Source organism: Capsicum annuum, chromosome 4 (genome assembly GCF_002878395.1).
Source record: "Capsicum annuum cultivar UCD-10X-F1 chromosome 4, UCD10Xv1.1, whole genome shotgun sequence".
NCBI classification, from domain to species: domain Eukaryota; kingdom Viridiplantae; phylum Streptophyta; class Magnoliopsida; order Solanales; family Solanaceae; genus Capsicum; species Capsicum annuum.
Genome location: NC_061114.1, coordinates 58,757,301 through 58,767,817, shown reverse-complemented (window position 1 = coordinate 58,767,817; position 10,517 = coordinate 58,757,301). Strand labels below are relative to the sequence as shown.

Here is a 10,517-nt window from a genome sequence, read left to right as displayed (position 1 = left end):
CCTGCCCTCGCTCGGTGCTAAATTCTACTCCCAATTGAATATACACTGATCTGATTCTTAGACTGTACTAAACTGAGCTGAATTTGTTACTGATCATACTATTATCTGAGTTGAGCTGAGTTCACTGAGTTTCATTGACTGGCGGAATACTAATGAGTTCTATTAGCTGACTGAATGCTACTAAGTTCTGAATTGATTACTTAATTTGACTGGGATGTTACTGAGGTTACTGAACTTTCCTAAGTCATGAAGCTGACTAAGTTCTACCGAATACTATAACTGACTGAGAATACTACTGACCGTGACTTGACTGGGAGTACTATAACTGATACTGGCTCTAGCCATACAACTAAATTATCGGGTATTAAATACCCCTATGACTCGATAACATAAAAGTAAAGCATAACAATTCTTGAATAACATAACAATCATCTATCATTCGCAATACGATCACCGAAGCATCCTTTCAAGTATTTGAGGTCATAAACTTGTAGACGTATAGGCATACATACTAATGTCTTATGATTCATTCACCAAAGCCTTTCAACAAACACTTAACATACATTAACTTGTACACAAAGGGGAATTTCATATTAACATGCTATAATGGCACTACTTCATTCACCTAGGCATTTAATAAAACATATAGGGAGCATACTTTGGTTATACAACCAATAATACATCTTAATAACATGGTTACATCAATCAACATGAAATTTGAAGGGTTTATCATGAACATCCTTCCAATCATCACCCACTAGGATTAACTCTTGGAATTTGAGATCTAAAATATAAATCAAAACCCAACAATAACATAAACATGAACTTCAATTCAATCATAATCATGGAAATCATAAATACACAGTCTTTGCACTTCAAAAAGGATTCTTGAGCTTCATGGGTAGAAGGAACCCATGAATCAACATCTAACATACCTCAAAAGCTTGAATCTTGGAAGCGAATAACTTTTCTCGAAGGTTCTTGAATGGTGACATTTTGATTCTCGAGTTTTCTTGAAGAAGGGTGTGAATCTTGTTCTTGGGGATTGATCTTAAAAAAAACCCTAATTTTGATGTTATGGATGAATGAGGAGTTTTGTGCTTTGATTTTATGAAATTAGGTTTTACAAAAGGTGGAAAAAGACCCAAAAATTCTTTTAAAAATGACTTAAAATCGCTAAATAGAGGGCCATGATGGTTTGGGCGACGAACCGTCGCCCTAGGGATGAACCGTCCCTTCAACCTATCGCTTTTTGGCCAAAAAAAGGCTTAATGTCTCAGTTGCAATGGTTTGGCCGACGGTCCATCGCAGGCATGAAGGTTCGTCGGCCTTCCCATCACACTTTGGCAACCCAGACAGCTCACTGTAAAATGGCCATAACATTTTACTCTGATATCAGATTTTGGAGAAATTGGTATCGATGGAAAGCTAATTCAATTATATATTTGTTTGTGGGTCATAAGATGAAACATTCTTTGTACAATGGAATATATGATCATTTAAAGTTGACTATACCAATATCCTTCTCAAGAATTCAATCTGTAAGAGATGTTTTGATTCGCCCAATAGCTAGGACATATTTGAGGACTTAATACATATCAAGCTTAATCATAAAATTATCAAATCATTAAAATTTATTTCTCATGAGCTTGAAGCATGGTGCTACTATCGGTTGGGATTTTCGGGGTACATAGTGGCCCAGAAGCTGAGAAATTACCTGATATCCTATACAACGTATCTCATCTCTAGAATGGATCCTCTGAAGTACATATTCCAAAAAGGCTATGCCTACGGGGAAATTGGCCAAATGGAAAATGCTATTGTGTGAGTTTGACATTGTATGCGTAGCTCAAAAGGCGATCAAAGGGGAGGCCCTCGCAGATCATCTGGCAGAGAATCCAGTTGATAAAGAGTATGAACCACTCCGAACTTATTTCCTAGATGAATAGGTATTGTTCATAGGGGAATACATTGCCGAAATGTACCCGGGCTGGAGATTATTCTTCGATGGTGCGGTTAATTTCAAGGGTTTAGGAATTGGGGAAGTCTTAATATCAGAAACTAGTCAACATTATCCGATTATCACTAAACTGCGCTTCCCTTGTACTAATAATATGGCTGAATACGAGGCTTGTATTCTCAGTCTCAGATTGGCTATTGATATGAATATTCGAGAGCTACTAGTCATTAGAGATTCTGATCTATTAGTTCACCAGGTTCGGGGTGAATGGGCCGTAAAGAACCCTAAAATCACATCGTACGTGGAATTGGTACAAGAGTTATGTAGAAGATTCAAGGAAGTGGAATTCAAAGATATTTTAAGGATCCAAAATGAGTTCGCCGATGCTTTGGCCACTATATCCTCCATGATCCAGCATCCGGATCGAAGTTACATTGACCCGTTGAAAATAACTTTGAAGGAGCAACCTGCACATTGCGCATAAGTTGAGCCAGAACCCGACAAAAAGCCGTGGTACTTCGATATCAAGAGGTATTTGGAAATCAGGGCATACCCCAAAGATTCAACCGTCAATCAGAAGAAAATGATCTGTAGGATGGACAATAATTTCTTTTTGAACTGGGAAATTCTTTACAGAAGGACTCCATATTTGGGATTTTTGTGATGTATAGATTCCATCAAAGCTATAAAATTACTTGAAGAAATTCACGCATGAATGGATTTACTCTAGCCAAGGAGATCCTGAGAGCCGGCTATTTCTGGATGACTATGGAAAGTGACGGTGGCAAGTTTGTGCAAAATGTCATAAGTGCTAGATACACGGGGATTTGATTTGAGTGCCCCCACACGAACTTAATATTATGAGCTCGCCCTGGCCATTTGTAGCCTGGGGCATGGATATCATCGATCGATTAAGCCACCAATTTTTGATAGACATATATTTATGTTAGTTGCTATCGGTTACTTACCAAGTGGGTAGAAGCTGCCTCATATAAGACGGTAACCAAAAAGGTGGTAGCATATTTTGTCAAGAACAACTTGATTTGCCGATTCAAGATACCCGAGTCAATTATCACAGATAATGAAGCAAACTTGAATAGTCATCTGATGAAAGAGATATATGAACAGTTCAAGATCACTCATCAAAATTCAACTGCATATCACCCTCAAATGAATGGAACGGTAGAAGTCGCCAACAAGAACATCAAGAAGATATTAAGAAAGATGGTTGATAGCCACAGATCGTGGCATAGAATGCTGCCTTATGCCTTGCTGGAATATCATATGATAGTCAGAACTTTGATTGAGGAAACTTCTTATGCGTTAGTCTATGGGAAAGAAGTGATAATACCTGTTGAAGTTGAAATACCATCTTTAAAGATCATCCAAGCAGCGGGTCTGAGTAATGAAGAATGAGTCTGCGCCCGTCATAAACAATTTATGGTGATTGATGAAAAGAGGATGAGTCTTGTATGCCATGGCCAATTATATCAACAATGAATGATTTGTGATTTCAACAAAAGAGTAAGAGCTCGCACATTTGAAGTTAAATAATTGGTGCTCAAATGCATATTCCCTCACCAGGAGGAGTATAAGGGAAAGTTCGCTCCAAATTGGCAGGGGCCTTTTATAGTCTGCAAAGTGTTATCTGGAGGAGCCTTGATTTTGTCTGAAATGGACGGCCAAAGATGGACCAAGCCAATCAATTCTGATGCAGTAAGGAGATACTATGTTTGATGTGGGGTTTCTTTATGCCCATTTCTTTGTAATTGTTTTCTCACCCGTAATCGATTTTATGCTTTGTAATAGCCTTAAAATCTCCTTTCCCTTGATGTACGAACTACGTTTAACCTGAATTCTTAAGAATGAGATACGTAGGCGACCAATGTCAGCTTCTGTCAACCCCTTAGAAAACTTTATTTATATTATCCTGAACTACGTGATGACCTAAATTCCCAAGAACAGGATACATAGGTGGCCTTGTTAGCCTCGGTCACTCTTTTTACTATATTTTATTCTCTTACATTGTGGGAACTACGTTTTACCTGAATCCTATTTAACGAGATACGTAGGCGCCAAAATCGCTCGGTCATATCACTCCAGTAAATAGAAACTGAGGCAAAATTTTTGAGAAGGAATCTAAAAAATTCAAAGAAAAAGATCATCCTTTTGTAAGCCAAATTGAATTTTGAGAGAGATATCAGTAACTCGGGCAGAAATTTTGAGGAAGACCTAAAAATTTCCACCATACTGTACTAAAGAGTTCAAAGACAATAGGGAAGATTTCAATGCTGAAAAAATAGAGTCAACTTCATGGATCTTTAGCTATAAAGGCTCAACGCCTCGAGCCAAGAATGTTCATTAAAGATCGTCTATGATATGACTTATTTGACAGAGACTCCTCCCAATCTTATAAAAAGATTTTTGAAAATTCAATTAGTTGAAAAAATACTTCCTTTAAATTAATTTATGCTCTGATTTTGTCTTACACCCACCAACCCGGGGAGTCGAAACAAGAGTCAAAAGATGACACACACATGAAGAAGACGAGAACCCAATGATGGGGATGACGGGAGCTGAAGATCGAGGAAGTCAACACAGATCAATTTTATCAAAACTAATAACTTTTCTGTGGATGCGTGTTATCCTGAAGCCAACAAACCCAACAAAATCATCGATTATTCACCATATTCCTTCGGTTTAAAAGAATACAATAAAGCCAAACACCCCAAGGCCGATAAAAAAGAGCCAGGATGGCTAGGGTCTGAAAATAATTAAGTTTCCCAAAACTAGCAGGTTTTCTGTGGTTGCAGGCATCATCAAATGTGGAAAGCAAAATGATAACTTACTCACATCCCCAGCAAATCAAAGATAGATGTTCGAAATAGAATATGGAGAAGGTCCAACATGCTAGTGGAATGGTCAAGGTGATATTTTCTATAATCATTATACGGTTGTTTGCATTCTTCCTCATCTTCCTACTGCATCATACCATGCCGAGAGGGCCATGTCGAGAGAACTATACCAAGAGGGCCATGCCGAGAAAGCCATTCTAAAAGGATCATACTGTAAGGGTCGTGTCCTGAAAATTATATTGCCTTCTCCGACTAGTTTTGAAGAGACAACAATCCAAGGGCATCTCCATATTGCATTTGATGCCCATGATTGATTCAAAGTTTTCTATATCCGTTAATCACACAAAGGTGAAAGAGTCTGTTATTGAAGGATATTCTAAAGCATTTTCATATATATATATATATGTATATATATATATATACGATAATCATGCGAAGACAAGAGAGTCTGCATTAAAAGATATTCTAAAGCATTCATATCTGATCAAATCACGCAAAGGCAAAACAGTCTGGAATTGAGAGATATTCATCATCTTCAGGTGCATCAATCATCCAAGATTTTACTGTTGGATCTCAAGAAACATATGGTCCGAAGGATGTTTATAAGTCTATATCCAAAAATGTAAGATGTACTAGATTTTTCATTAATTGGCAATCTGAGGGTCCTCTGTAAGTCACATTATTTAAAATAGGACAGTGTACAAAATTATCCACGAGTCGATGACCCATGAGTCATCCGTAAGATGCTACAACATCCTAACCGGATAGTATGCAAGGTTACCCGAAGATCGACAGTTTGAAGGTTATCCATAAGTCACAACTAATTCCTTACCAAAAAATATGCAAGATTATCAAAATTGATATGTCCAAGGGTTCTGTATAAGCTTCGTCATATCCAAGATCGATTATGCGCAAGATTACCCAAAGATCACTAATTTGAGAGATATCTATAAGCCATATTGTATCCAAGGTCGGATAATGTGTAGGAATACCTTGAGAGCTAGCGATTGGAGGGATATTTATAAGTCATCTCTTATCCAAGGTTGGATAATGTGTAGATTACTCAAAAGCTAGTAACTCGAAGGATATCTATAAGTCGCCTTATATATCCAATATAAAATAATGTGCAAGATTATGCAAAGATTGACAATTTAAGAAAAATCTATAAGTCGTATCGATCCGAAAGATGCGCAAAACTTTTCTGAGGCCACATGCAAGAGATCATTGACAATAGCCGAAGAGGTTATAATACCATATACGATAAGCATTATAGGTGATCAAAAGGGTTGCCACATTAGCATAGGATTATGCAATTTCAGGGACCGCTCTATACAAAGTGTCGTCGGTGCCCAAGAGGGTCACCCCACTTTGAAGAAATTTTTCAACAGTCGAAGCAACTATTTTATCCAACAACAAAAATGTTGCTGTGTCAATTATTGCAAGAATTATTGCCCTTCTAACAGGTACATGGGAGGATGGCATCTTTTCTGGTAGCAACTCACACAGAGATATGGTAAAAGACTATAAATCCTGTAGTGAATTATGTTTATCACTAATAATTTTGTTTGAGATGTTGTCGAGAGCATCTGAAAAGGATGAAAATCTCAAACCAAAATCACAGGTGCGGACGAGTCCAAAAAGGATGCAGGACAACGTGAAACTTTTCCTTAGCAGCGAACTGGGGCATAGTTCGAAGTCTATCAAAATCTTTAGACACGAGCTAAAAGAAGACTTCCACCACCATCAAACCACACCCATATTAGAAGGCATGTGGGTACTTCAAGATATTTCAGTTTCATCTTCACTCTCGAGATTATTCTAAAATCATATTGAGGGAATCCTTCTCTTTCCTTCAAATTTGAGTAACAACATACTTAGAGTTTTGAAAATTATGTCCAGGTAAGTTCTTGCCTATGGATGTGAAGGATCCCACATTCATGGTTAAGAGGTTACAAGCCTATTTTTCATAACTCAATCAATTTGTCACTCGTCCCGAGTCAAAGATCATCTAAAATAAAGGACTATCTTTTCTACCGATCGAGTCAAACTACAAGCAGTTTGATTCCCCGAGTCTCAGGGATATGTAGGCTGAGCTCCATATAGAAAACTCGACTGCATTCCAACCTCCCCCCAATCCGCTTATTCCCCAACTTTTCGATTTCACTAAAATTCAAAATCGGGATAACTTGTGAATTCTTTGAAAATCATGCTTAAAATCAAGCGTTATAAACTACAAGTGCCTTGAATTCTTATGTAACCTGAGATATGTAGGAAACCCAATATCTGGTCTGGCCATAACTCCACAAAACTCGTGCAAAAACCAACCTCTTCTGGAAATGAATTTGTGGTCAGATAAAAATTTAGAAACGTCAAACTCCCTTTGCTCAGGGTTACTTGCATCCACCCTACCCAAAGGGAGGGGACAGTTGTTGACACCTAATTTATGCCCTCCATAACTGAATTTAATCCAAATTTTCTTTAATTTTTTAATAAATTTGAAATGTTTATTTCATCCGAATAAATGCGCTCTAAAATATTTACTTAGGTTAATTTTATCGTTTAAGTGACGATTATAGGTTTTCGTGTTTACATATACGAGATTGTATAAATTTTGTTACTTAAATAAATATTTTTATCAAAATTGGTCTTTTGTTGAGATTATATTGAAAATCAATTCAAAAGGATAAAGTATTGATTTAAATATAATTTATTCTCAAAAAAAATAAATTATTTGGATAAATATATGTTTGATTTTATTAAATCATAAAGTTAGGGATTAAACAAGGTATTGATTCATATCGAATTTCAATTTAGTTTTGAGAATAATTGAAATTAAATTGACTACAATTGCAATGCAACTGACCAATTGATCTTTAATTTGATCAAAATTAAATGAAATTGACTAACCCTGATCTAATTGGGGTTATTTAGAAAATAACCCCAAAAATTACCAAATCCTAAATCTACCCACAACCCAACCTAACTACCAGCCCACTCCACCAGTAACACACCCACCAACCCAAGCCCAATTTAAACAGCAACCACTCTTCCCAAAATAACATAAATACCAATCCTTTTGGAAGTAATTATACTCTTTCTTACTTTTTTAATTACTTTACTCTCTCTCCCTATTAATATACATAACATAGCCGACATATACATAACATTCTGTGTATATATTGAAATTTTTGTAATATATTTAAGGAGTTGAAATTTTTTGTAATATTGAAAATATAAGTTATGTATTTGTGTAATTTTTAGTAACAATAGACAACAAGCAGCAGCCCACTCTACGTAAACGCCCCAGCCCAACAACCTCTAAGACCCGGCCTACACCCCTTTAATACTCTCTTCTCCGATACAGCAAACAACAACGTTTAATATCAACAAAACCAGCAAACAACAATAAACAACGACAACACCAGCTGCAGGCAAACCGACCCGAACAACAACTTGTTGAAATCCAACGACAATTTCAACCTATCAAAACCTAAAACAGTGACAACAACGGCTACAACCCGACCTGTGAACACCAAAAATTCAACCCAACAAACCCCTTGAATCACGAAAATACATCTCTTTTCGTCTTATCTTTGCAATTTGGCAGGCCTAGAGCCATCTTTGTTGACCTTCTGCTCAAGATTGAGTGTCTTCAATTCTAAAATCCAATTCAAATCAGAAAGTGTCAGTCCAAATCTGAATTTCAGGGATATATTTTCTCTATTTTTTAAAGACGGAAAAATCAATATCTTCTTGTATAAATGGGAATTGAGGGGAAGAAGGTAAGGGGGATTTTGGGAAAAAATTGGGGGTTCTAAAGGCGCTTGCTTTTAACCTCACGAAACCAAAATTCTCGGCGAACATACTCCAAAAATTGAATTCCGATGAAACTGTTGAACTCCGGCAAGGCTAGTTGGCATTCCGGTGGTGGAAGTTGCAACGTGATAGGCTCAATTGTTTCGTTCGCTGCCCGAAAACAGGTGAGCAATTCACCCTCTCGCTCTTTCTCTTTTGCTCTTTAATCGTTGTAACGCGTAATCTCATTACTGATGGTGGAAGGCTGTTACTATTGAGTTAGTTGTTGTTGTTGGAATTTCACATTAGGTGAGGCTGCTGGGATTATGTGCTGTAGAAGGCCTTGAAGGACGTAGGATTTTCATTATTGCTATAGGTTTATTGAGTCAATGCTCTTGTCTTAGTTATTTCTCACATCTCTTGCTTCTAGCTTTGTGTTTTCATACATTTTGTTGATAATATTCTATACGAATTTAGTGATGGGCTTCTTTACTGTTTTGTTTATCATGATATTTGATTCATCGAAAAAAAAGGGAAGATTTTTTTAGGAGTAATAATTCAACTCGTTTCATATGTATCATACTTGTGTTTAACTTTGGTTTTGTTTCCTTTGGAATTATTATGTGACTAAATGAAATGGAGGCAGGGATGTGCCATTCCAGTTGATCCCTCTTTCTTTGAACATGATTTTGGTTCCCCTTTATTTTTCTTGAAAAGTGAATATAGTTCTTGATGATATACTGAATCATGGTTTGTGATAAAAAATAATTCTTTCTTGTTTGGATTATCATTAATCTACTCTAAATATAGCATGCCTAGGTTGAAGTTACAGTTTCAAAAATAGGATGCCTAAGTATTTTTTTTTCTTTCTTTCTAAATCATAATGTTCTTTTCTTGAAAAATTGTTGCTCACACAGTAAATAGTATGTCTACTAGTGATTGAATGTTTTGGTAATTCTGTTTCGAATATTTCTCACTTGACCCCTTTACCCTTTTTTTGATTATGCGTGAAACGATTTAGTACTTGATCTACTTCTCGATACTAATCTTTACCCTTTTTTATATGCATGAAATCCTCCGTTGAGTCCCTCGGACTCCCTCTCTCACATTCCGTTGGGTTAAACCTGATTTGCATCGAGTCAAAACCTCAGATCCAAGTCCCAAGGGGACTGCTTTGTGCTTGTATACAACAGATATACACCATTATACAGGCTTGGAAAAGGATACATGGAAAAGGAAGCTGATTATGTGGTTGGAAGGCAAAAAATATGTATATATTTGACCAGTATACGGTCTTATATACGCTGTATATATACAAAAACGCAGCAGCAGAAAATCTGATATACAGTCAGTATACAACTGGGTATACATTGCAGAAATGGACCAAAAGTCCAAGAAGAATAGGCCCAAAAGTTGACCAGATTTGACAAGGGCCCAATATTTAAAACTGTTTCTCTTTAGTTTCCATTTTAACTTGTTTATTTGTATTTATTTGAACACTCTAACTAATTAATTTAGATAAATCTCCTAAGATGTTATCATTTTATTTTATCACGTATTTTGGTCGATTCGTAATTTTCTCACCTAATGTATCCTGTCTAAATGAATTAAAATGATTACTTTCGATTTCCCTTCTTAAAACTAAGCTTAAAAGAAATTGTTAAATATTTTATTTAAAATGACATTTGTTGTGTTCATATGACTAGTAGCCTATTTGGATTAAAATAACTTCTTTCAAATCAAGAAAACTGTTTTTTCTCGTAAATTCTAACTTTTCATAATTGATAAAGTACTTTTAACATGATATTATCTTAACATCTTTCAAAAAATGTTATTTACAATAAAAATATAAAATGACCATTTCTATGACAATAGTAATAATAACTAATTGTATAATTACCATTTTC

The 10,517-nt window shown here is 36.0% G+C and overlaps 1 protein-coding gene and 1 long non-coding RNA gene across 2 annotated transcripts; both read left to right on the top strand.

Annotated features, from left to right (window-relative positions):
* The first annotated feature begins 2,671 nt into the window (after nucleotides 1-2,671).
* LOC107868998 (uncharacterized protein K02A2.6-like) lies at nucleotides 2,672-3,376 on the top strand. The gene is made up of 2 exons (XM_016715592.1): nucleotides 2,672-2,748; nucleotides 2,911-3,376. Exons 1-2 carry the CDS (start codon nucleotides 2,672-2,674, stop codon nucleotides 3,374-3,376), a joined length of 543 nt encoding a protein of 180 aa, XP_016571078.1.
* A 4,789-nt stretch (nucleotides 3,377-8,165) lies between these two features.
* Nucleotides 8,166-10,161, top strand: LOC124898153. Its single transcript, XR_007054943.1, has 2 exons — nucleotides 8,166-8,795; nucleotides 9,696-10,161. It is a non-coding gene; the product is annotated as an uncharacterized LOC124898153 (long non-coding RNA).
* Nucleotides 10,162-10,517: the final 356 nt, after the last annotated feature.